Raw genomic sequence first — 27,505 nt, 5'->3', positions numbered from 1 at the left:
TCACCTGAATGGAGGAGATCACCTCATTGGAGGCAGCTGAGATTGTCTGATCCAATAGCACGGCATAAAGCCAGAGACTTAAGAGCAACATATACCTTGCCCAACAGCTACGCAAAACAGTCTCGTCTAAAAAACCAGAGTCTTAGTAACATTAAAAGATATGTCTATAAAATGTATACATACTCAACTCAGAGGGTGGGCGTAGCTTAAAACACGTCACAGCATTTATTCCAGAATTTGCCGTATACACCCACAGAGGCACCTATAAACGACCCTTCGTTAAGCAAGTGCAGGGATACATTTGACTTTTTTGTGTACAGTAAGTTTGTTCAATATGAATTCTGTACTGCAGAAATGAGGTTTGTGTTGCAGCATATGCACTCACATTACATCAATATGTGATCACACTTCTCAGTCATCGGGTTTGGTTACAACGGTCACGGGTTTGGTTACAGCAGTCGCACTGGGTATATGTATGAGGAAAAAGTTTCTGTAGCAAATTCAGTGTACACCAGTACTGTCCTTGGACATGCAACAATGATCAACTACACTTAAAAAAAAAAAGAAAATGCAATCTAGTGTGTATCCTTTTGGTCCTCTCCTCCACCAGCCTTCCCTGTCATCCCTCATTCCGGTGAGTGTTGTTCTAGGTATTGTTCTCTTGATATCTGTGTTTAAATGCATAGCAGCATGAGCTATGCGACATGCAGCCCTCCAATCCCCAGGCCATCTGAACTGGATGCAATGTTCATTCTGACCACAGACTCCAATGGGGGCGCTGTGTGACCAGAGATATGTGAAAACCCAAACACAGCGCATGAACCCAGGAAGTGGAGAAAAGAAAAAAAAACTGTCTATCAACCATCTTCTCTCATTGCTTCTCCATTCTTTCTCATCTCATTTGTGTGTATCGATGAGAATGCACATCTGGAGACAGATTTATTTATTTTTTTTGGACTTTCACCGCACATTTACGCCGTCCGTAAATGCACGGTGGACACGTCTGATTTTCTAGATGTGGCATCGTGATTAGAGACTATAAACTGGTCACAGTTTTAAAGATGTGTTGTGTCTCTTTCTGTTCACTAAAATTGTCAGGTTTTTTATTGCACTGAGAGACTGTGGAAATCATTTTGAATGATGTCCATTCATGGTTATTTGTTGAAGAACTCTTGAACTTCATTGCTTGACATAAACATGGTTGCTATTTTCTGTCATTTTATTCTCTTGGTTTCTGCACAGGGTGCACATAGAAGTAACCTTTGCATATCTAGTATCAAATAGCTCCCTGACAATAACTGTGAATATCATAGTAACTTTTGTTCCAGCCATTTTGCTTCATGATGCCATTTTGTTTCTTTACCCCACTATCACTCTGGGTAATGGAATATGTTGTGGTTTCAGCATATCAGCAGCTATTGCCTGCTGTGTGTTTACAGACAGAGCTGTGCAGTTAAATAGTATAGCCTCACCATACAGTGTGAGTAGTTAAAGTATTTGGGACATATAGAACTTGGTGATTAATATTTTCTCTGCCTAGTAAAACTCAAAGGATCTACCTGGGGTGTGTAACTTTAAATTTACAGCTGTGTTTGTGTTTTTCCTCTTTGCATATCTCACCATTACAGCAGTGTTTATTAGCCAAGCTGTCTGAAGACATGGATAATTGTAACATGGATTAATGATAAAACCAGACATCTGTGATTTGAATAACATAAGGCCTAATTTCAGCCCAGTTAAAGCTTATTCATATTGTAGGAAATACCACTGACAATAATTGTATGGTATATGGACTCTGCACTGATGCACTTCTGTCGTACTCCTGTCTTCTGTATACAGTACATGCATAATTTATACACATTTGTGTGCAAATGCGGTTCTCTAAATACATTTTATAAAGCTGAAAGTGAAATATGACTCAGAAACAGCTTTGAGGCCTCGATGAGGTTTGTGGCTAACAGCTGTAAATGTCACTCTGAAATTATAAGAATTTTTTTTCTTCTCAGTTGGGATCTTCCTTAACAGGGAGTGGGCATAGTTAGTGTTAGTAGATTTTGAGATCCTGGATATGGTGGAGTCATGTCCTGTAATGTCTTCACCACGTGTTGAGTGATTCTTAAGTCTTAATTTTTGATCTCCAGCCTAGCAAAAATAACCACATTGTGGGAATATCCCATGACATCTCCACACAAAAGAACACACAGGCAAACACAACAATGCTGGGGGGGGTGGTCATGTTTTGGGGGAATATCTACCATCTTTATCATAACCGATGTGTATAACTTGTGTTATGTATAGACTAACAAAAAAAAAAGGATAAATGCAAGTGATTGAACACAAATTGTAGTGTCATTCTTGTAAATGTTAAAAGTACAAAATATCAAAGATAAAAATATACATACTGTTACAATCTGTAGGCTCCATATTGTACTCATTTAATTTTGATTGCAATGGAATCGTCAATGTACCATACCTGTATAAAAGCGTGTGTATCACGCCGTCATATTTGTATATGATGATGTAATACAAAGATTATATTCTATTGTACCTGTAAAACTGTGTTGAGTAGAAGCAAAACCTAACAATGTTGAAGCAGTAAAGAAACGTGTATATGTAAATGATTATTTTTTTTTATGTTGATTTACTCCATATGCATACTAAGGGAGGTCGGCTTATGTTGTGGAAACTATTTTAGCAGTCTAGAGGATGTATGTATGTTAATAGTTAGTGCTGTATTTTGATCTCCTAACTGGTGTAGTGCCTGTTCACCTTAACATGAAATTCATTTAAATATGCATAAAAATTACTATGATGAAGGTGATGATGACGATGATGGTAACGACGATGATAATGATCATGATGACTAATGATAATAAGGAAGTGAAACTGAGTTTAAGTTGTTGTGCTGATGTCAAAATTGCAATATTAGTTTGAAAGGAGAAAACAAGTTTGTTGAGAAAACATGCAAAAAGTGTGTGTTCTGTATTTTGTCGTTTTTTATTTTAGAAGTTTACGGAATTACTTATCGTGAAGTTTTGAGTGGAGAGTTTTCAAACAGTCCCACTGCTGCTCAGTGGAGCCCCCTTCTGTATGAAACGTTCATAATGTATACTGTATGAAACTACCTCCCCATCTAAGTCTACCTGTTTAATCAAACCTACCACCCCCCCTCGCCTCCATTCATATTCAAAGCGATTACTGTTATTTTCCACAGGCTTTCTCAGACCTATGCAAATCCAGGGCTCACATGTATCCTACTACTAACCAGATTCTACATGAGAGACTTACACCCTTTCACAGATATTCAATACCACTGAGATTCTTAGCTCATGACTCACAGTAAAATCCATTATTTGTCTTATAAACTTCCCCCTGTTTCTCACTCAAAGGGTTTCTCTTTTGAATTGTTAAAAATATTGTCCTTATTGACCTACTTTCCTCATATTAGGCTGTAAATTCGTTTTTGATTGCAATATTCTGTGTCATTTGTCCATTAAGCAATTCTGTTGCCCGGTGCTTTGTGCTCACCAGTTTGTAACTGGTACACAATGTAAAAATCTACCCTTACCCAAACCACTGTGCAATCTTTCACTAACACACAAGACTGAATTGTGAAGGCCTGTTTAAGACCCTCAAACATTAGGGCCTTGCCAGTCTTTGTTATTTAATGAGTGCTATCCCACAAATGCCTTGGTAGAGGCCAGAGTTGTGAAACTAAATCCCACTAAAATAAAAGTAGAGAAAAGTTAAAGGGCCATATGCAAAGATGAAAACACGCAAGATATTTCAATGCCTAAGTCACATTCACATTCAGTGGTTTCCAATACCACAGGGTTAAACATGCAAATAAAGCAATACTATAACCTTATTTAATCATCCTTCCCTTACCTCATATGAAATAATCATATGGATTTTGGCTGCACAGGTTTAGCCTCACCTTAAAGTAGTAAAACAGCACTCTGGACACTGTGATAGGACAGGACACTGATAGTACCACAGCATGCTGACAACTTTTGACCAATTTAAAAAGAATCCCAAATGCACCCATCTGGGCTTGCAGCATACTTTATACATAATGTAATCAAATGTTAACCAATTTTATCAAAACTGAGATATTAGTATTTTTACTTTCAGCCTGGGACCTTTCATATGAACCCTTATTCGGGATTTAATTTTTTTGCCTAAATAATTCCTTTCTAATGATCTTAAGTAATATTGTTAAAAATACCAGTAAATGTTACCACAGCAGTGTAAACTGAGGTCAGTAATTGTCAAATTTCTCTGCTCAAGCCATTAAGATCAAATTAAGAAAACTATTTCTCAAAAATGTGCTTTCATCACTAAAACAACGTCCTATGCACAATACTAAATGTAAGATGTGTCATTTTGGGAACAAGATTGCTAGTATTTTTCAGATAAGAATGTGTTAAAAGAATACAGATAATTAACAAGGAAATTTTTACTGTAAAAACTAGAGCATGATTTTATAAGAAAGTTGCAGCATGAGGGATGCTTTGCATATTGATAAATATCCTTGTGTAAATACAACATTTTGGCAACACCCTGTCCTACGCAGTTTCCGCACAAGCTCAAGACTAAAACAAACATCCGTACAGAACCTGCCACCAAAAGTAAATACAGAGAAAGAGAAGGTGACGTCTGTGCCAAGAGCTCCTCTAAATCTGTCAAAACAGACAATAAGAACTCACAAGCTCTCTCTGTCTGTCAGTCTGAATTATAGCTAATGTGACTCTCCATGAAAGCCACTGACAGACACATAGCAGGTGCTCATACCCACAGCAATTTAGAAGTTATATTTTCTGTGTCAGAGATCACACAGCACTAGAGCATCAGCCAGGTTATAGGCCTTTGTTAGCCTGTTGTTTGTGAACCATAATGTATGGGGTTTGAACTAAGAACCATACATGCATTAGGCTGCTTACATTGCCACTACACCATTATTGCCCCAAACTAGAATTGAGATATTATGTTTTGCTTGATCGATGTACAGACTGAAAGAAGGAATCAGTATATTTACATATTTCAACATATGTCATATTTCAAAACAAATCAGAAACAAATCAAAAGAGGAGCAGTGCTATAGTCACACAACTATATTTAAGAGCAAAGAACAGTTCTTCCATTTTAGAAAAATACCTTCAATTCAATTTATGTCAAAATTAGGATATACAAAAAACAAAATGTTCTGTACTATACAAAGAGTAACCATGCATATCTCTGATGCACTACAGTAAGGAGTCCTTTTTTGGAGGGGAAATATGAAAGTGTATGGTAAAAAGGCAGAATGAAATATTGAAATTCTCTTCAAGGTGTAGTTCGTTTGTAATGAGTTCTCCTCCAACTGAAGGCAGGTAATGCAAATTGGAACAGGCAGTTTGTATATTATTTGAATTGCTAGTGATTTAGTCAATGGCTACCTGAGATAACTGACATCACATTACTGTAATGACAGCCATTCGATGATGTTTATTAAGACAATGGCCTATTCAGGCTCCACTGTAACAGTTTTTTCCCCCTTTGATGCATTGTTCCCCTGGCAGCCACAGACTGAATCACAATTATGAGTTCTTCTGAGGATTTTGGGTTCCGTATATGCTGATTGGTAGCCTCATCTTGCTGAGCCTTCCCCTCATACAGGATGGACAAACTGGTAGACCAGTCTCTGGGATACCTCTGGTTTACGAATGATGCCCTTCTTGTAGTACTGGCGAATGGACCGGCTAAGTTTATCATAGTTCATGGCAGGGCGGTTCTTCCTGATGCCCCAGAGTTTTGCCACATGTGCTGAGTCCTCAATTTTGAAGATACCTGCACAAGACGAGTAGACAACTCAAGTTTGTGGATGTAGGTTTAAACTTTGGTAGTATCACATATCTGGTGTACTGTGTGTCCTGGGCATTCAGAGGACAATGCATTAAAACACTGAAGAGTGTCTGAAAGAATAGCAGTGATCAAAGAGACCTGGTAAGTTTTCATAAAAATATGCAAATATAACTGTGTCTATGTAATGTTTCATGTCTCACACCTTTCTCCTTGTTAAGCCAGCGAATGGAGCGACCATAGTTGTGAGGTTTAAGCAGTAGTTCTCGGAGAAACTGCCAAAGATGGATTGGCTGCCCAGTACAGCAGGAATCTACCTCCGAACATAGCTCCTCTGTTCCTGAAACACCAGATAACAAAAGGTTTTCAGACTACAGGACTATTCTTGGCTGTTGACTGTATATATGTGGTTTACTGTAACTACCAGATAAAATCTGTTGTCAATCTTACCATTGACACTGCTGTCTTCAGGGCAGCACCTTTCCTTCATCCAAGCAGCTTGGGAAGAGACATACCATGTTAAATTACACTTACTTAGTAATAATATCACGATCTTTAACCTGTTGATATTTCACAAAATTATTTTGAATGCTTTAAAATGTCCTCTTTAAAGTCTGCATATAACTCTTCCAGAGGAAACACAGCACTGAGCTTCTACTCTATGGGACTCAAGCCCCCGAAGGCCAAAGTTCTGCTGCAATTTGCTCACACTAAACACTGACTGGTTGAGGAGAACTCAGATTGGACTCAATCCCCAATTAGAGGCAGGGGTTGATCACTGGATCTTTGTCGTTCTTGAGCACCTTGATTTAATCCTCAATCATATCATCTGATCCCCTGTTTCAGCTTTGTCCTTACCTGTCTTCCAGATGTCCAGGTGAGCATAGAGCACATCTCCACACTGTGAAGATCTCTGTCTGAAGTCTTCCTCGCTCATCATACACAGGTCTCGCCCACTAAGCTCCTGAAAGTCTCTCCCAACCTGGGGGAGCCTGTACATGTGTTCAGTCCATAGAACCCACTTCTGCACATTCCCTGGGTTCCATTCCATTGGGTCTAAAGACAGGTGGGGATAGAGAGAGAGACAGAGAGCATGTCACTTAAACTGAAACTATTCAAAACACAGGGATTAGGCACAAACCCTAAACTGCCAGAACCCAGAAACAGTTTCTGCATGGTTAAAAAGACATTGTTGGTCCAGAGGTCTGTAAATACATATACGCTATCAGCCTTAAGTCATATAAGTGCACACGACAAACAGCCACAGGCTTTGCCTCAGCCACAGAAGCCACAGCTACTGTTTGAAGTACCCTACTCTCTGTAGGTGTTGTCCACCCCCACTGACAGAACAAGCTTTAGAAGGCACACAAAACCAAATTTAGCCTGTTTACACATTTAAAACTATTGATCGGTCAACCCTTTTGGGTGTCAGGTGATGTTTACAGAGGGATGTCATGAGGATATCTGATGACTTGTTGTGTACTTAGAACTGAAGAACATGGGGGAAACACTCATTTGTCAAGACCCCCAGTGCTCAGTCTTAATCCTCTCCTAGGGATCCACTCATCATTATGCGGCCTTCTCTCTGCGGGGTCACACTTGACTGAACTACCGATTAATCATAATCATAATCATAATCAAGTATGGAGCTACTAAATGGCGTTGTCATGTTGTATCTGAGTCAACTTCTCAAAAGCCATCAACTAAATTTGTCAAACCTTTGACTAAGTACAACTGAAACTTGGTAACCTATATTTGAAGCATTTGCCAAAGTTCTTCACCTCTACCAAAGGGGTTCCCAGTCCTCCAGGATATCTACCTTCCTATACAGTTTTAATACAAACCTAATCTAATCATGAGTCATTCAAGGTACTTAAAAGAATATGTATGTGTTGGAGTCAGGTTTGTTACATTAAGGATGACATTCAGTTTTACAGGAGTGTATATCCTTCAGGATGAGGACCAGATACTCCTATTTTAGAGGAACTACAGGAATAGAGATATCAGTCTGTGCCAGTCTGCATCAACAAGAGGTGAAAAATGTAAGAAGGGGGAGTGTTTAAGAGCACTGTACTTAATGACAGCGTGATATGCTTTGCTCTACAGTATTCTGTATTAATGCAACTTTGCTGACATTATGTTGTTCTTGTTGTTAAAGTTGCCTACCTGGTGGGATATTGAGCAGTTTGCATGCTGTTTCGATGTCCTTCAACACTTCCCCAACTACAAGACTCTGCACCTGTTCCAAACACCTCTCCTCTATTTCCACCTGTCCATCCATCACAGGTGGACACAACTCCAGCCCTAGCCCTGGGCTGTCAATCCCCGGGCACTGTCCCACTTCCTTGCAGCGGATTTGTTCTACGTCTCGGGTGAGGGGTGTGGCCATGTCAGCCTTCCTAAGAAGCCACGCAGTATCATCAGAGAGTAGCATGTCAAAGCGGGACAGATAGACACCCTGCAGAGGCATGCTGGGAAGGCCACGTGATGGCTTGGCATCCTCCATGTCCCACAGTCCTGTGTGACCTTGACTGAAGTCTGTGTAATCACCGTAGGATAAATGTCTTTCTGGACTACCCATGGCACAATCTCGTCTAAAAAAAAAAACAAAACAAAACAAAAAAAACCCACTTTTATCAAACAAAAAACACAGAGAAATCATCCTATCATGAAATACTATATGCAAAACAAGTGGTGAGTACTATGTTAAAGACAAACAAAGTGTTTTTCAAATGAGTGAGTGGGTGGTTTCTGGGAGGTTCCTCCCTCAGGTTTTGTCATTAACTACTTCAGCTGTGACAGAATTTTCCTATTATATGAGTGTGGGCCTTCAAGCATAGGCAATGTGACAGAATTAAGTGTTAATAATGAGATATCTTAACCAGGAGTCTAAACAAACCCTACTAAACATTAAAAATTAAGTATGGAAAGATATAGATTTAAATAAATCTGATTCATTTCACTGGGGAACAGCACAAGGAGGAACTGAAAGTGCTCAAGGCAAGCCTGAGTGTGACACATACACTTATCCACCTGCAAAAACTTGCATAAATAGAATGATCACAAAAGAGTGGTAAAAAAAAACAAAAAACAGCAACATTCTTTTCATTGTTTTTTTTTTCTGAACTGCTGTTATAATAAGTAGAAGTTAGTGTTCTGTTTTCCCTTTTCTTTGTTCAACCCCCATCTTTTATTGTATGAACCTCAGATGTATCTCAGTAATCATTATGACCATTTTCTTTAAATGCTATATCTAGGGAGAGTAAAACTCTCTATGTTTTATGTATATAGTAGATTATCACATTACTGTTTTGTGTTGATTCACAGTGGTGGAAGACCAGTGCGTAGTTTTACAGCATGTTCAGACACTGAGATCTTGGTTTTTGGCTCTAAATGGTGTTTTGTCCAGAGACAGTAGTTTATCAGTTTATACTCTTTCCAACCCTTGCACATATAACATCATGTGAGTAACTCATTGAGTAGATGAAGTATATTGATAAGAGACCATGTGCATGTAAAGCTAACAGTGTGCCTGATCAGGTGAACAGATAACCATTTCCCTTTAGTTGTCCTGTCATTCAGTGTTTTTTAACAATCAGTTAAAGGAATCATAACTGTCACAGCGAGTATTATTCTCCTAATGTTTCCGCTGACAGGTCCAACTATTTACTTTCAGATGATGAAGTTTAAAGGGCCTTTTGACACACTCATAAACAATAAGAAATTGTTACTGGCACAAACATTGGCTGAGAAAAGACAGAGGGTAGCCCTGTCACCTTGCTTAATCTTGAGTGAGGGGAAAAAATGTTTAGTTCCTTTGTGTCACATGTGAAAGTGTTTGCCATCTTGGGTGGTTCTGTTTGACATGGCATAGGACAGTCTTTGGCCTTCACCTCAAATGGGATAAAGGGAGATTATTTCTCATGGGAAAGTATTGCCACTCTGAGATAGCAATAATCACTCACTCAGGTGTACGCTCGACAGTGTAACAGGATGGTCTCCAGAAGTTTAGCTTAGTGTAATGATGCTGGCTATAATCTTAACAGGTAAAAGATGAATACAGAATGTTCAAGGACAAAAGCTTTCATTTCAAAGCAAAGAGTACAATATCTTTGTTGTGAGTCTCCAAGAGTGTCTGCAGTTTTTACTGAAGGAGGTTTATGTACTGAACATCAGTCTGCACATCTCCTGGTGCTTGTTTCAGTTTTTCTATTGAAACTGTTCCCAATTGTGAGACACACACTATTCTTTTAATATCCATTTAAAGATTTTACAAACATTCTTCTTAATACCTTAAACACAAGAAATCACCTAAAATAAATGCTAAAATATTGATCTGCAATCTCAGTAAGGTCCAAGTTCAATGCTAAATTTATTATTTTCATTCATATATATATTTATTTTACAGGTGTGTAAAAAGAATTTCAGTATTATAACTGTCATCTGCCATATTGTTTAGAGAGAATTGTACTTCTAATGACAGAGGTGGCACAAATTGTTCCTTTCATTCTTGTTCCTTTCACTCTCTCATTTCAACGGCTGCCGGAGGAAAGTCACCATGAATTAATTTGATCTGATGTAGTCCTTGCCAAGTTTTGTTTTCCTTGTAATCCCTCCTCAACTCTCTCTCTCCACCTCTCTCTCACACACACACATGCGCGCGCGCGCACACACACACACACACAGATCCCAGTCTCAGTTGGTCTTAGTAATGTACTGTGAAAATCATATGAAACTTTAGACAATGACTTTTTACATAAGCATTTCTGGTTCCATGATAAAGTTGCCTGATGTGATGCCTGAGAGAAAATTTTCCATAAACCACAAACTAGACTAACAACAATAAACATTAACTATGTTACAATACTTGTTGTACTTGCTGTTAACAAGTTCCATCCACCAATGGCAGTTTTCTGAGTGACATATAAATATGAGAGTGATTCAACTGTGAAAAAAATTGAAATTTAAAAGCACTGACTAATATAATAATCAATACTCTTGTTATAATTAAAGTCGAGACCAATTATTTAAAATTATTTCAAAATGCCCCACAAATACAAATATTTTATTCAACCTCCAGGCTGGTCCTACCCTTGTGCTGGCCTTACCAGGTTCTCCATCCACACACATTCTCTCACGTGTCTCCTTCTCACAGACGATAAAGTTTTTCTTTAAATATATGTAATTCAACAATCCAGATAACTGTTTCCTTCTAAGGGTCATCCTGGTCAATGATTTTGTTTCAATCAATATCCAACATCAGCCAGTTATCAGTCGAGGTTTAACATTCTATCTACAGATGAGAGGTGAATTTCTGTCTTGCACTGTCCCCACTAATTTGGCTTTTTAGCTAAGGTACAGGCTTCTCACTTTCACTCACAGGTCAGAAATAGTGATGCTAGGCTAACACATCCATTATCCATGACAGGCTCGGTATACTCTGAAGCCAGTGTTATCACCTTAAGCATCAAACACATAAGTAGAACAATCAAACTCCTAAATCTCACTTACATTTGTGGTATTGTTTTAACATGCAACAATTGAATTTATCTCCCAATCCATTTATATAAAATATATTATATTGAAAAATCAGTAGTTAAATCGCATTACTAAAACTGGCCAGAGAAGCACTAAAAAATTGTGGCTTCCAACACCAACCTCAGGGTAAGAAACCCAAGTTACAATCAAAGCTAATATAGTCCCTCTAATAAAAGGCATTTTCACATTTCTTCTTCATCCTCTGGAAATGGACAGTTGAAACATTAGCTCTTAGAACCTCTGATTTTATGCTTATATCAAACACTCATCCATGCGCAAACACAGAACACTAGAAGTCTTACCTAGGAACCACAAACTTTTCTGTTTGGTCTGGTGGTGATCTGTTGTGGAATGGCTTCTCAGACAGTGAAGCTCTTCTCTCAGTGAGGCCTCCAAAGGTGTGGGTTCTGCAATGAGTTGACAGCTTTAACTGGTCAGTGAGTCTCTGTCTGAGAGAAAGTTGTCTTGCTCTCAGGACCCTACTGAATTTGCAATTGGTCTAAAGATGTTCCTTGAGGAATGTCCTAAGGGTGTATGTCAGGTAGCTGATTGTAAGGTTATCAGTAAAGCAGTCCCCCATGCAGGTGTATGCCCAGGGGCATGATGACTCTGTGTTTGTGTGTGTGTGTGTCTGTAGGTGTGTGTGCTGAAATGAGTGACAGAATGCCTACCTCCATGAGACTTCATCTCACATTTATAGAGAGGCCTTATTTACCTGGGCAAATAAGGTGTGTGCATGAGCTTGTGTATGTGTCTCTGACGCGTTCACTTGGGCTCATTGACAAAAACAGTGCCTGCCCCCCCTACCTTGGTAGGACCAATCAGATAAGGGATGTTTAACTGTTTGATGGTAGTGATAAAGCCACCAACCCCATACACATACACCCCCCCACCCCCACACACACTCACCTAACTGATGACTACAGTTCAGACATCCTGCTATATAGAGTTGATAAAGATATTAATATTAAAATTTTAATGCAAAAGATCCAAAAAATGATATCATTAGGTCTCAGAAGAAGATAAACGAGTAATGTTATGAGTGTAAAAAAGTAATGAACGTGACAAATGTGTGGATAGCTTGGTAGAAGATGGCTTTAAATGACTGAAAACGACAAACCAATGTGACAGGAGAGCAATTAATTTGTTTTTACGAAGTGAGATAACTAAAATTAGGACTTTGGAATTATAAAAATGATTGTATTAAATGTTCAGGCTTTGCCAAAGTAACCATTCTATGACAAAAAGTAATCAACTACACTGTTGTTCTTCTGAGAGATGGGATATCTATTGCTTGAGTTTGTAGTGCTATTTGCATAAACTTTGCATATTTCATGAAAACCTGAAATAACAGTGACTAACCCCACATTTGCTTAGCAAATGTTCTGGGTTCTGTTAAAGACAGATATATGTAGTGATTTTGGGAGGTAAATCATATTTCTCTCTCTCATGAATCCGTGGCAGGTTTAGCACCTTTAACAAAACATAGAGATCTGCATGTGCAGTAGCCCATATAAATCTAAGCATATTTGTGCAGTCCTTGAATTTATTCTGACATGATGTATGTCATGCTGTAATTCTTCCATTGTCTTTGCTGGCAAGGGTGCTGTCAGTAGAAATATTAATGGTTGTAAATTATATGGTAATACATTAATCATACAGTTATACATTAATTATACAGTAATGTAAATGTAAAATACGCAATCATTCCATACAGGAAACACACCATTTCACTTGTTTCTTTATATCAGTGGTTCCAGAGGTTTGCCCTGATTTTTTCTTTGAAGGTTTTGTAGTTAAATCTGCAACTCACTGCTGTTTTTTTTGATCATGTTTTTTTTTCTGTTGTTTTCTTTTTTTCAACCCTGTGAGGATTTTCTTTTACCTTGTGTGATCTAAGATGTCAGCAAAATGGAGGATGGAGGAAATGTGTTTAAAAAAAAAAAGCTCCTTGAATTCCCAGGGACCGTATGTTCTTCCATTTCCTGGTTGAGTTGGTTCACTACACAGACACGCACGTCTGCACCAAGTAGAGCACTAAAAATCATGAGCTCTCTTTGAGGACAGTAACAAAGTTGCACTGACTGAAAAAGAGAATAAAGGCAAGGTCAACATTACTGGGTATTAATCTTACTGCTGCTTTATGCACAACACTGGTAGCTCTTTGCCTGCTAGGAAATCAATGATTTACATTACCTCTTCATTCATTCATTTAGAAGACACTCTTATCCAGACTGACTGACATAAAGGTGTGTGCAATCATTAAGCAATACAAGTGTAGTTTCCTTCAAGAACATGGAGTAGATAAGTAATTATAGGACAGTGGTGTAATATAAGTTCAATGTTTGTGATAGGGTATTATGACATATGACTACATTTAGATGAATCTCTGATAAAACAAAACAAATAAAAACAAAACAATGCAATGTAATAAAGTATTAAAGCCCTGTAACACAGCAAGTAAAGTAAACACAAATTTAAAATGCAACACAGTAACTGCAGAAAAATGGAAAGAACAAATCAGTTTTACCTTTTTCATACAGAAATTAACATAATGACTTGTTAGACTTTAAAGTTGAAAGTTTGTACAAGTGCTGCAAGGCTAATACCCCAAGCAGAAAAACTCAAGGGTGCATGCCTTGGAACTGCCATTTGTCTTTAAGCAGAAGATCAGGGCAGTTAAGAGTGTGAAGACTCCTGGATCATGGTTTAGGGGTACTATAGAGCGGTACTGGTAGCACAGAAAGTGAGAGCAGATGTCTCGGAGGGTTGTAACAGTTCACCAAATGCTCAGTTCTGCAATACAATGCATTTTTGTGGTTGCAGTTCTATTTGTTTATGTATTTATTTATTTACTTCACTCACTTTATCTATCAGTATATCAGTATAATGAACTATGAAGGAAAAAATATTATTCTGCCTCATGTTTTTACGTCCAAGTACTGATCCCTGCAGAACAGCAGTGGACACGTGTGTACTACAGGGATTGTTTACATGCAGCCTGGTAAAAATATCCCACTACATGATAAGTCATTTTCATTTTTAAATGATCTGTTCTTCCATTTCCATATGTCAGGTGTTGGGCTGGACTAAACATTTCAGTAAATATATATGTAATATACTGTATATGACTCGAACTGACAAATGCTGAGACCTCAAGAAATATGGAATTCCTCCTAAATGTTCTATGCTTTAGTTTTTTAAGCTGAACTTCTTCATTCTTAAGGGTTTTTTTTTTAACATACCTGAGAAAGCTATGATAAACTTTTTTCATGCAATATGGAATAATCAGATAATATTCTAGAGCCATCCTAATTCCCAGTTATAAGAGATTATCTAATACAGTTATGTAATTACTATATGCCAGACTCATGAAAAGGAGATGTCAGTGTTCAACTCCTTAATCAAGTCCAGTGACTAAACAAAACTGAGGACTTGTTGACACAGTCAGCCCCACAGGACATGTAAGGCTGGTGGAAATTTCTAAAGATTTCAATAAATTTCACATTACAGATTTTTGAGATTTTAGATTTCAATAAATCTTTCTCTGACAACGATAATGGAACAAAAGAATTAAAGAGAATACACCATTTATTAACATATCAAGCTTGGTTGAGATTTCATTATAGCCAAAAGCACAGCCAGTATCATCTCAATCATCGGATGTTTCTAAGGTTATTTGCATGACTGCTGAATGGAAAGTCAAATAGTCCAATCTTAGTGTGTTTGTACCACACTACATTAAGCATTGTACATAATTTTACATTTACACAAAAGGCACATGTGTCTAAGCTCTGTAAAGAACATATCTGGGAACTGTAATTGTAATGTTACATCTAATAAAGGAGTGCTAATCATTTATAAATATATTTAAATATTTAAAATCTTCTTTGCACATTAGGAGCCTTTTCATAGTCAGAAAATAGAAACACAAAAAGTCTGAGCATTGAAAAAAGAAATATCTTGCTGAGAGTTAATTAATTTGTCTGTAGGAAAAGTCTTCAATCCTTTTGCTCACCAATGTGGGTTTTCTGTTTGTTTTTCCTAGTGTCAGATTACACTATACTTGCCAGGATTATTTGCATATGCAAAACGCTCACAGCTATCATAGACAGAGCGCATCGCATCACCACGCCCCTCGTGGAGGAAAATTTGAAAGGGAGTGAATGGGATAGGGTGTCTTCAAACAACTTTAACAAAAAATGTCAACAGCAGCCTATTTCAATACCCTTCTGTCCGAAAAAGGGCCAGATGTATAGAGTAACTAAATATGATTGGATTCCCTCAGTGTTCCTCGTCTATCCCAAAATCAGTGTGAAAAAATGACTCCACAGAGTGGGCAGCTGTCACTTACTTTGACTTGTACGATTACCTGATCGAATCACCAGAGCTGCGTACAAATTCGGCAAACTGAGTCGAACGGGTTTCTTTAAACTTTTAAATTTGAACGGTTTAGTGTGAACGTTCCAAATTGTTAGGTTTAAAAACCATTAAAGATGGCGACGCACAAGGCCATTGTATTAGCTGTAGCCTCTGTTATCCCTGATGATTTTACAGAGGAAAACACGCTAGATGTAGTCGATTTGTTACAGAGCGTACTGAAACGGAAACCAGTAGATTCAAGGAATATAGCGGGCTACGTAACCGGAGTCCTACCGACCTACGACGATTTTACATTCAGGTCGCACTTTCGGATGCATAGGACTACAGCTGAAGTAAGGATTTAGACACAGGCCTACATTAGAATGTTTAAAATCTTTAAGCCTAATTGTAGATGCTGAGGTTTAGAACAGGTGACTGATGAAAAAATACTGTTCCTCTTTTTAAGTTACTTTACTACGGCGCAATATAATGCCAGGATGCATTTCAAGGCATTATGCTAGCTACAGCCTTTGGTTTATTTCAGAAACTTTATCAAGAGATAAGACCACACCGAAACAACACACTAAACCCACCATTGAAGTGCGAATACTTTCAACGCTCTGGTTGTTTGCAAACCAAGAGTCCTTTCAAGGGGTGGCAGATCGGTTTGGGGTCAGCAAAGGCAGTTTGCACCACTATTTCATTCAGATAGTTGAAAAACGTACTGCACTAATCCCAAAATACATCTGCTGGCCATCACCTGAGCAGTACCCAACTGTTGCAGAGAGGTTTGAAAGAAAGGGAGGCTTCCCATGTGTCATTGGATGTATTGATGGCACCCATATACCCATCAAAGGCCAATCAGCACACAGGGATGCTTTTATTAACAGAAAGGGACATGCAAGTATTCAACTGCAGGCAGTGTGACAGCCTGGAAAACTACTCAGATGGGTTAAATGCAGAGGTTGAATTTCCCATTGGGATTAATAAAGTATATAAAATTTAAATAATAATAATAATAACAAAAATGCACACAAAATAATGCAGGGGCATAACTCAGAATCATTCTCTATTAAGCTTGTGACCAATCAGCTCAATTTTAATGATACCCATCCTTTTATGAAATTCGACAGCTCCATGTGTTGTACGGAGCTTGCATTTATCTGCTTACCTGTGCTTGAGATTCCTCCACTTATTGTCACACATCTGCCAAGTAACACTGTAACCTTGCCCCTCAGGATCTCAGCGACCATCTCCTTGACTTGCCTCCACTTTATGACTGGGCTCTCAAATTCCTAGGTAGGCTAAGCTAGTCAATATTGTCATCTAGATAGCTAACGTTAGCTAACATCGTGATCAAAATGCTCAAGTCTACAGCCAACTATGAGGCTACATATTATTAGCACTACAATTACCATTATCCTTGTTTTGTATCAATCTGAATCAAAGACGTATGAACTTGACATCTTGCTATCTTTTCAGCTAGGATCGAAATGGTTGGGTATAGCTGTACTATTACATATTAGGCTATTAGCACTACTGTTGCCATTACCCTTGTTGTTCTCTATCGATCTGAATCAAACTCATATGGACTTGCCATATTGTCATGTAAGATAGAATGCTCAAGTCTAATTGTAGGCCTAGTACATATTACCGGCACTACTATTACCGTTAATGTCATTATGACATGCTATCTGGGTTGTTGGGGCATTACAGTTTCTGAACACTGTCTTTCACAGTGGTCACCATGTCAGATTAGGCAATCATAGTGCCATAAACTCTTGCCGTGTCTTGGCCGGGAGACTGGCAACACTACAAGTACGCCCCGACCAATCATCTTATTCTGCCTTTCACGACCTTGCGCGAGTTAGAGGTCGTCGAGGAGGATGACTGTGATGCATCCTCTTGGTCAACGTCAAGGAACATGTCGTAGGGGGTGACATGCTAGAGTTTTTGTGTCGGGTGTTGTGGAGCGTACTAGGCGCTACATCGCTGTTCTTAAATTAAGTTACACTGCAAGGGGCAAAGACAACCGCTCGACGTTCATATTCGGACCCGACGCTGGGAGTTTGTTTGCGATGACAAAATCGTGTCAAAATCAGGCTGAAATCGTGTAGTCTGAACCCGGCATTGGTGATCTACACACCTACAATGAATACACATAGTATACATAGACGTGAATAGTATCAGGATCCCACAAGGTCCCTAATGTCAGCGATGAGGCTTCTGCGACGCCCCACGATGAAACATGACACACGACACGAAAGGTCTAATGTGTCAGAATTTTTTATATTTTCCTGCCTAGTTTGACATCCCTTACGACATGTTCCTTGACGTTGACCAATAGGATGAATGACAGTCGTCCTCCCCGACGACCTGTAGACCTGCACAAGGTCTTGAAAGGCAGCATACCATGACTGGTCGGGGTCATACTTGTAGCGTTGCCAGTCTCCTGGCCAAGACACAGCAAGAATTCAAGGCATTAGGGTTGCCTAATCTGACGTGGTGAGGCATCGTGAAAGACAAAAATATCGTGTAGTCTGATCCCGGCATAAGGAGCACTCCAGTCTGTTAATAGCTTTAAGCCATGACGTCTTTTTGGCTCCGTTTTTGGAATCCTGTAAAAGCTTAAATCACGGTTAGTTATCTTATTTGCCAAGCAACCCACCATGCAGCAACCGATTGGCATGGTTTATATTTTAGTTTTAAAACAATAAAGAGAACTGTGCAATGCAAATCAATGGAAAGTGCACCGTTGTTTTCCCACACGGCGTGGGCATGGCCTAAATGCGCACTGCCTCTATTACAAACTTCCGCTGATTTTACAGCCTAATCTAAATTATGCTTTGTTGGCTCTAAAGCACACTATAAAGTATCTCTACGAAAAGTCAAATGAAAACAACAAAAGTTGAAAATCATCTGTAAAACCTGAGGATGCACTCACAGGGATTTCATGGAGAGAACATTTCCTCCTCCATATTTCTGTGTATTGCATTTGTCAGAAGTGGCAGAGAGAGAGAGATCAGATTGCAAAGATAGACAGTTGGGGTGTCACCATTAACTCTTATGTCTTGCTGTGGGGGCAGGGCGGGTTTGTGTGTGTCTTTGTGGGGGGGGGGGGGGGGGGGGGGGGGGGGGGGGGGGGGGGCGCGAATACGACGTGTGAAAGGCCTGAAGACAAGCCATCTGTATGATTCAGGTCCTGTTTACACCTTGCATTAGATCCAGTTCAGTGTTCTTGTGTTCTGTGGCTACTATCCAAACTGTATGTAAGGGCCAGTTCTGTTGCCTTGTGATTTTAGCTGTGTTATTATAAAAGACTTCATATTTCCTCACCAACATATGCATATAAATATATCTTTGCTGGCTGAATACACTGGAAACAATAAATATATCTAAAAAAAATGATGATTTGAAGTGTTTGGTGCGTGTTCCTTGGGAAAGGAGTGATGAAACATGCAATTGCAGAGTTTAGAAAATCCACAGTGTCCAGAGAACAAGAAAAAGGTCTAGTGATGGAAAAAGAAAATGTGATGGCAATTCATGACAGATCTATGATCATTTACAAAATGATCCCCATATCTCATGCAGATGGATTGCTGATTTGCTGTTATTTATTACATACCATTGAAATTTGTCATAATCAACGGCATATGTTGAGCTCAGATCATGAAATGACACTTAATGACAGGTTCTGTTATTACTTCGGGGGAAACACCGGACCACAATTTGCCGGAAAACAGCTTTCACGGTTGTTTTGCTAATGTGATGATGGAAAGATAAGTAATGAAAACCATGAAACATCCGTTACAAAAATATTTCCTGCTTAGATTCCTATTCCCCCCCTTCAGCTATAAACAGTCTTACCTTGAAAGGTAACATGACAGTGCATTGTCTTTGACAAAGAAATTGAGTGAATTTAATTTTCTAGAGTGTTTTTTACGTGTGCTCAGATATATGGCTTTGGTTCCCACTGCTCAAAAGAGGTGCATGCAGACTGTGGATGCAGATGCTTAAAACAGGGAGTTGATAAGAGGAAGATCATGTCTTTTGTTTGGAGAGACACTATCACCTGTCCCCTTATGCTTCTTGAACTCAACTGGTAAACCTTAAATCAAAAGGATAGGGTGTGTACACAAAAAACAGCCAAAGGCATGACCTTGAACTGGAACAGGCAGTGTTCAGAAACAGGTTAACTCATTATGGTGCATGTACAGTTTATTTTTTAAAAGTGTTCTTTTAAAGAGAGGCCATGTTCCTTTGAGCTCAGACGCTGCCAACAAAAATTCTACCGTGAAGAGTAGGTGTGATGTGATTATATTGTTCTGTGGGATGAAATTAGACAACATGAGTGTGCAGAATGGCAGGTTTTTAACATTACTGTGAACTTCCTTTCACTACATTTCATTTTCTGGCACGGGCAAAAATTAGTGACACATCTTCCATTGTCGTGTGTCAAGCATCACTCCATTTGCTGTGAGCACTGTAGATTTAGTTGGTTTACAAACATACCATATCTTCCAGAAACTGATCAAACAGAAGACAAAATTTGTTTACTATAGGGAAAAGTTGTTCAACCTGCCTGCTCTCTCAGGTAACAAAAGCTTCATCAGACAAACTTAAGCACTTAAATCAGCAGCTGAACATGTTCATAGTTCTTGTGCTGCTCTCACTGAGGCACAATTCAACTTCAGTCTGAAAAGGTGAAGTTAGCATAAAGAACCTCACTGCTAAGCTAGTGTGCTCACAAAGGTAAATTTGGAATTCTGTATAAAACCTCAAATTTAGAAACGTTGTAATGACTCAAGACTGGGTATAAAGATTACCATCTCTGGATTTTTTTTCTTTCCTCCAGCTCAGAATTCCTCAGAATTGCTGTTGCCTAAATACGGGTATTATAACGTGTGTCTGGGTGATAAAGGTGTTTTTTTCTCTTTTCACTTTTGATTGATTTAAATCTAATGCAAAGTTTTTGAAACTGGGGTTTAGTGCTTTAACTTTTAAAACTGAAATGCCTACAAAGCAATGTTTAAATGTCAAGCCCGTTCTTGGTACAGTATGAATGCTTACAAATGAAAAAGTCCATTGACTTATGAAACATGAGTACCAAATGAATTGTGGTGCAAATATTTGCTTAGAGTTGCAGTGTTTGATGTTTACTTTGTACTGTTCTTATGAAATCCCCTCTCCTTACCTTCAGGCTTGTTTCCACAGAGGTTGGCAGCAAATGAAGTTTGTTGGAAGTTATTTTGATGGCTTTAGAAACCATTTGACACAGAATAGTCAGTAGAAGCATTCAAATCTTCAAGAGGTAAATGGCTCACTTGATAATTATTTTTCATACCTAAATCCTTTGCTATTAGATGTGAGAGCAACACTCGATGCTGTGGACTGGTGAATTCTTTTATGTCTTCCTTAAAACAGACCCATCTTTTTCAGACAGATTTTTTAAGAGATTTTCATTCAGAGAAACTGTATGCTCCTATGGTATTAAGAATGATTTCAAGAGAAACGGCCAAAGAGTAAAACCGACTGCTTTTTGTAAATGACCCTTGTTTGAATGAATATTCAATATAGCAGAACTTTACTGGTAAAATACCTGCCTGTCCTTTCACATGTCTGTAAGTTGTGCCAAAGTAAACAAGCAAGGACTCCCTAAGGGCTCGAGGCAAACCCAATAACATGACAGACGGCTGGAGCATTACTATACCGTAGCCAACAACAGAATTTGTTTGTTTTTTGTGTGGTCAGAATATTTCAAATTGCAAATCATGTCCTCACAACCAGATCTGAGTAATTCTGTATCAAAATGTTGCTTGGGTATTTGAATAATCAGATCCTGTACTTACACTCCCACTGAATTTCTTTCCTCTATGTTCTCTCCTACTAAAGCTCCCAACATTCTTACAGGACTGAATGTCTTGAGGCAATACCAAATAAATATAACATGAATGCTGCACAGGGACGTTGTCATGCTTTCCCTCATTCAGCTAAATAACACTTGTGGCCAAGGGAGCAAGCTCACACGAGGAGCATGGAAGAATATTGGGACAGGACATCATTCCACCACAGCACATACAGCACATATGTCTCAAGTCTGCTCAAAACTTCAGTAGACAAAATAGGGGTTATATGACAGCTGAGCTCATGAATTCTTGAAAATTTGACAAAGTGGTAAGCAGGTAGAGGAGAGGAGAGATACATTTGTGATCCTTCACTGGTTCTTAAAAGGCCCCTTCTTCTTATCACTTTCAATCACTGACTGTATGTGGAGGACAAATGGATGAATGGAAACTTTCCCATGTGTTATGACCCTGAGTCATAAGTGTTATTGTGTTGTGTGCTGTTTCTCTCCCCCTGCCTGTGTGTGATACTATTTCCTCCCCTGTCTGGTGTATTTTCTCCATATGTCTCTCTGTCCCTTTAATGTGTTCAATTGTCTGTCTGGTGTATTTTCTCCATATGTCTCTCTGTCCCTTTAATATGTTCGATTGTCTGTCTGGTGTATTTTCTCCATATGTCTCCCTGTCCCTATAATGTGTTCAGTTGCAGGTGGTGGTCGGGGATTGGCCCGCAGCCTTACAGTGCTGTTTTCTAAAAGATGCTGCTCCAGATGCCCCCGCTTTTCCTGGCCCAACTTGACTGTGCTCTTTTGCTGTGATTTCTTATAACTCTTTGTATATATTTTCTGAGTAACATTCATTGTATATATCGTAGGTCTGCATGTTTGGTTGATATTCGTTTCTGATTGATTTTTCGTTGTGTATATTGTAAATAGTCTTTGTGTGTAAACAGTCCGGGTAGTTGTAGGGATGTGAAGCCGTTTTTGTTGGTTCTTCTTTTCTCCTGTTTTTTCGTTAGGGAATTAGGGAAGAATTCTGTATTTTCTTTTTCTTTTATTTTGGGGAAGTAGGCTATTTAGTTTGTATATTATTGATTGTTTTGTTTGTTATTTTGGCCACACTCACCCCAACGCTAATCACTACCACCTTTTGTAAATAAATCACTTCACATTTTGAACTATATTCGTTGGCATGGGTCATCATTGGGAGTAGGGAAAGGGGAGTCAGTTTTCTGTTATGCTCAGTAACCCCTAGGCTGGGCATAACACATGTCTTGAGTATAGTATGTATTTGTGATTGTTCTTTGCCTTCAGAAATAGGCCCCAGTGAAATTCTCTATTGCATCTCCATTCTAGTGATTTCATGCTTTTATCTATGTGATCCAAACAGATTTGTGCTTAACGGGCCTAGAACAATGCTGTTAATGCTCACAGAATTTCAACCCAGCAATAGAACTTGGTGAACTAATAAGATCTTTTTGGTGCTCATGTCAGAGGGATGTCACACTGTGAGAGATGTATGCGTGTGGGGAGGTTTCTTTATTTTTATCATGGTGTTTCCACATTTGGTTGTTTCTTTTGGAAAGTGTAACTGTTTTGATAGGGAGAGAGAGAGTGTGTGATGGGTTGCTTATACTTTGTGCTGTCTTTGTTTACACTGTAGATGTACCCCCCGGCACGACATGCACTGAGTAGATATTCCATTGGCATTTAATGGTGCTTACGGCACAAAGATGTTGGCAAGTGGGGATTCTGTTGGGTTGTTTCTTTTCTTTTCTTTTTTTTTTTTTAGATAAAAAGAAAACTGACAGACTCAAGCTGGGGTGAGAGCAAGCAGCACGACCACGGATCTTGGAAAGGCACTTTGGTTTTCTTTTATTGGCTTAAAGGTTCACCAGTACAGCGACACCATGGAAAACCAGAAATGCAGCAGCTCAGGCGTTCCACCATCACTCTCAAACACACACACTGAGTTGCAGACAGGGTTGTACACCCAAGCAAATTGTGATTTGTATTTTTCCTTTTTTTAATTTGATTTTATGGGGGTAGATGCCCGGGGTAGAATGAGCCATTGGGTTCTTGTAAAGCATGCGTGCGTGTGTGTGTGTGTATTGGGAGGTGGGACACAACACAAGTGTATGTTTCCACTCCAGCTGATGCATGTGGAGACTGAGTGGATCAGTGTTTGTGATTTGAGCTGTGTGCTGCTTGGAGTTTGTCTGTTTGTTTTATTAGAACACTGCTGGCACACTGGGCAGCTAAACAGAGCAGGAAAAGATCCATCTGACCTGCACCGTTCCCTCCCTCTCAACAGGACTCCATCCGCTCTGTGCTGTGATGGCTGATGGGATTGTTTTAATCAGGTGGAACTTGGTGTGTTGCAAATGCTGTTACTCCTAATGGGCATGGACACACACAAATTTATATTAACTGTTTTAACTTTGTATTTTAGCTTTTCTATAAACCTGAACTTTCACATTCCGTCTGGCTCATTTTTGTACTGCTCACTGCCCAACAAGGTACTTACATTAAAGTTCCACTTCTCACCTTCAAAATGTCCTTAACTGCTATGAGCAATATAATCCCAAAATTGTCTGTTAATTCGTGACACCCTCTCCATTAAAGCAGCGTAGAGAGGTATTGAATGGATTTTTCTAACTGGTGTGTGTTAAGTTGCTGCTTTTAACCATGCACCCTCCTATCACCTCACCCAGATTGTTGTTGTACCCTGAGCAGGTCTCTTAACCTAAAGCCACCTCAAAGCTCCATTCTGCTTTTGCCTCTCTGTTTGAGGCCATGTTGAAAGTGTGTACTGTCTCTCTGTGTGTAAAACTAGTGAATGAGTAACCCTGGGCTTTTGTGCTGAGTGAGTTAGTGAGTGAATGAATGAGTGACTGATAGATTCATCAGATATAGGTAATGAATTTTTGCTGAATTTTTTTTTAGAAAATCTATGTCTCACTTTCGTAAACAAATTTTATTTAACATCCCTGAAACCGCGCCTTTTGGTTTGTGCATTTAGATGGAAATTACAGCGAGTTCAGGTAAATTATAACATCCCCATTATTGATCCTTGAACACGATTCAAGTAATTTAACACTTAAGTCTCTCATTCTTGACAAAAATGCCTGGTAAGGCTTAGGTATTTGATATCTAAAAGTTGCTAGGCAGCACAGTGACGCAGTGGGTAGTGCTGTTGCCTCACAGCAAGATGGACCTGTTTTCGATTCCTGGCATGTTCTCTCCACGTCTGCGTGGGTTTCCTCTGGGAGCTCTTGTTTCCTCCCACAGGCCAAAGACATGTAAGTCAGGTGAATTGGAGATACTAAATTGCCCCTAGGGGCAATGTTTGTCTGTTCATCTGCATGGCAATGGACTGGCGACCTGTCCAAATCGTTTCCCTGCCTTTTGCCCAATGAATGCTGGGAAAGGCTCCAGCACCCCCATGACCCTAATTAGGATAAATGGCTTAGAAAATAAAGGAATGAATGAATAAAAGTTGTTATTTGGAGTCAACTGATTGAGAACCACAAGCCTGTTTTGCTGTGTATCACAAACACAGGCACAGACATCTAGGGAAAGTGTGTGCACTTTTGATGTTACTTCATACTTGATACTGATGTTCCTTTGGCAATGGTAGCTAAATATGATCCTAATCATGGCGAGACGTTAATTAATCAACTAAGGAACCACACCTGTGTGGAAGTACCTGCTTTCAGTCTACTTTATCTACATTAAGTCAAGAGTTTCCTTTACTTTGGCAGTTAACTTGCCTCAAGCTTTTCTGCGCTACACTGGGTCTTTGATCAGAAATATATATACTGCTATATATATAGCTATCAGTAATTGCTTATTTCAGACAAAAACAACTACGCAATCCTGATAAGAAAAGTATGATTTTTGCTTAGCATTTATTTGACCTTTCAGTCACCATTTGTTCTGGCATATACTGCACCAGAGTTCACCCTATCTGGAAAACAAGCAGTAGTGTATTACCTGAGATATCATAGAAGTGAAAGTGATTGATAAGTAAGATAAGATGTTGAAAGAGTCTGTGTCTCATTTAGCGCACACTGATTTGTTGTTCAGTGAAGATCCATCATCGTTTCATTGACATTAGTTGACGCAATGGGAAATGGAGACCTTTGAAGTGTTGTTTTTATGTATGACAAAGTGGCACTGCTGTGTGAAGCCAAATCAGTGATTAATTTGATTACACGTAGGCACCGGTGTGCTGAGAAACCTTAATTAAAACAGGGGAAACAGTTTGCCTTAAAGTTACAGGTTTCTTCTCTTTGTTTCAGTTAGTCTGTAAGTGAACATAAACTGACATAATCTGTATAACTTAAACATAGCATATTTCCGCAAATGGTGGATAACTGGATAACTATCAGGGCAGGTGATGACAATTCCATAGCTAATCTATTCAATTGAAGTACATTTGTATCATATAAGCCATCAGATTGTGAAGTTTCTTCTGTCTGGTTTCAGTAATCATGGGCTCCGAGGTGCTGACTGAAGAAAAGATCATTGACTTTCACAGCTATAAACTACTCTCTAATCATTTGAAGCTAACAATCAGAAATATTATCAAGATATGGAAGTCAGTTGAAATCAAGGCATGATCTGAAGAAAAATCTCGTGAATTTGTCTGCAACATGGTCAGATTTGAGAAACAGGATTCAAACAGGACAGTGTTCTTTATACATCATTCAACGTTAAAAAGCTGTTTGCTGCAAAGAGTTTCAAACTGACGAATCAAAAATTAAAATGTCAGCCAAAACCACAGAGCAAACATTTGAATGAAAGTGAAGGATTTAAAAAAAAAAAAAAAAAACAGAATACCTTGCCAAGTGTAAGGGTGCATTAGTCAAGCTTCGTTGATAGCCACTGAAAAGACTGTATCTCTGTTTTCATATGTTTGCAGTCTATGGTCTTAGTGGTTCTTAATTGCTGCTAGCATCATGGTACATAGAACTACAGTAAACACAAAGCTGAAATTTAAATTATGACAATTTCCAATGAAATTGTGTTTCAGAATACAAAGCCATTGTTCTTAACTGTATTGCTAAAGTTGGTTTGCTTACTACCACTACATGTATCTTAATTAGGGATGCACTCATGTATGCATACTGTTAGCTGAGGTTAATTGTGTCATTCATCTTGCAATTAAGCCTTTTGCCTCAGAAGCCAGCTCTTGCTTACTATGGGCCCTATAAAACAACAATCAGAATCATACAGCGTACCGCTGTGTAATAGGCTCACGGGGAGCTGGATGCGGCCAAGCATTGTGCTGCGGTGGCTCTATGATGTGGTTTACAATGTTTGGAGTGCCGTGGCGGTCAACCAGATCCGATTAGCATTGCTCTGGCCAAAGGAATCAATCAGGCACTGCCGCTGGAGAGTGACCCCAGCTCCCCTATGCATCAGCCAGAATCGAAGACTCCAGGTGGGGTGACCTAGAGAGAGCACTGCCTTCCTCAGTGCTTCAATGACTGAGGAGCATGTCATGGACTAAGGTCAGTACTCTCTACGCGGACTTGATTGGCTTTGTACCCACTTTGCCAGGAATGGAGATGCTAAAGACTGAGTCAATAAAAGGTTATTTGAAAGTTCCAAATACAGAATTCTGGATTTTCAGTCCCACTGACACCTGTAGGTTGAAGGTGATTGCTCCTGAAATAAAAACCAGGCTGCTTTTGAAGCTGACATAGTTTATCACTTAAAAGTTTACTCTCCCTTCTGAAAAAACAACAACAATAATGAGAGAGAAATGAAATTAGGAACAACATTTAAAAAAAATCAGCATGTGGATGTCGTTCAGTAAGCAAAGAAAACTGTTCTGATGGCTTCTTCCTCTCTGATAAATCTCTTTCAGCTGTCTCTCTCACATACACACACACACACACACACACACACACA

The 27,505-nt window shown here is 39.0% G+C and overlaps 1 protein-coding gene across 1 annotated transcript; it reads right to left on the bottom strand.

The window, feature by feature from the left end:
• Positions 1 to 5,650: 5,650 nt before the first annotated feature.
• LOC115806932 (SAM pointed domain-containing Ets transcription factor-like) lies at positions 5,651 to 8,422 on the bottom strand. Its single transcript, XM_030767788.1, has 5 exons — positions 8,008 to 8,422; positions 6,700 to 6,897; positions 6,292 to 6,339; positions 6,047 to 6,181; positions 5,651 to 5,829 (listed from the first exon to the last, which is right to left on the bottom strand). The coding sequence occupies exons 1-5, from the start codon at positions 8,420 to 8,422 to the stop codon at positions 5,651 to 5,653; spliced, it is 975 nt and encodes a 324-aa protein (XP_030623648.1).
• Positions 8,423 to 27,505: the final 19,083 nt, after the last annotated feature.

The sequence above is a fragment of the Chanos chanos genome, chromosome 3 (assembly GCF_902362185.1).
Source record: "Chanos chanos chromosome 3, fChaCha1.1, whole genome shotgun sequence".
NCBI lineage: Eukaryota > Metazoa > Chordata > Actinopteri > Gonorynchiformes > Chanidae > Chanos > Chanos chanos.
The sequence above is the reverse complement of the archived record's forward strand: the minus strand, read 5'-3'. Positions and strand labels throughout refer to the sequence as shown.

Coding starts and splice junctions, on each gene's coding strand:
- LOC115806932 (XM_030767788.1), bottom strand. CDS start 8,422: ATGGGTAGTCCAGAAAGACATTTATCCTACGGTGATTACACAGACTTC. Junction 6,340..6,699: donor CCTGGACATCTGGAAGACAG/GTAAGGACAAAG, acceptor TCTCTTCCCAAG/CTGCTTGGATGAAGGAAAGG. Junction 6,182..6,291: donor TGAAGACAGCAGTGTCAATG/GTAAGATTGACA, acceptor CTGGTGTTTCAG/GAACAGAGGAGCTATGTTCG.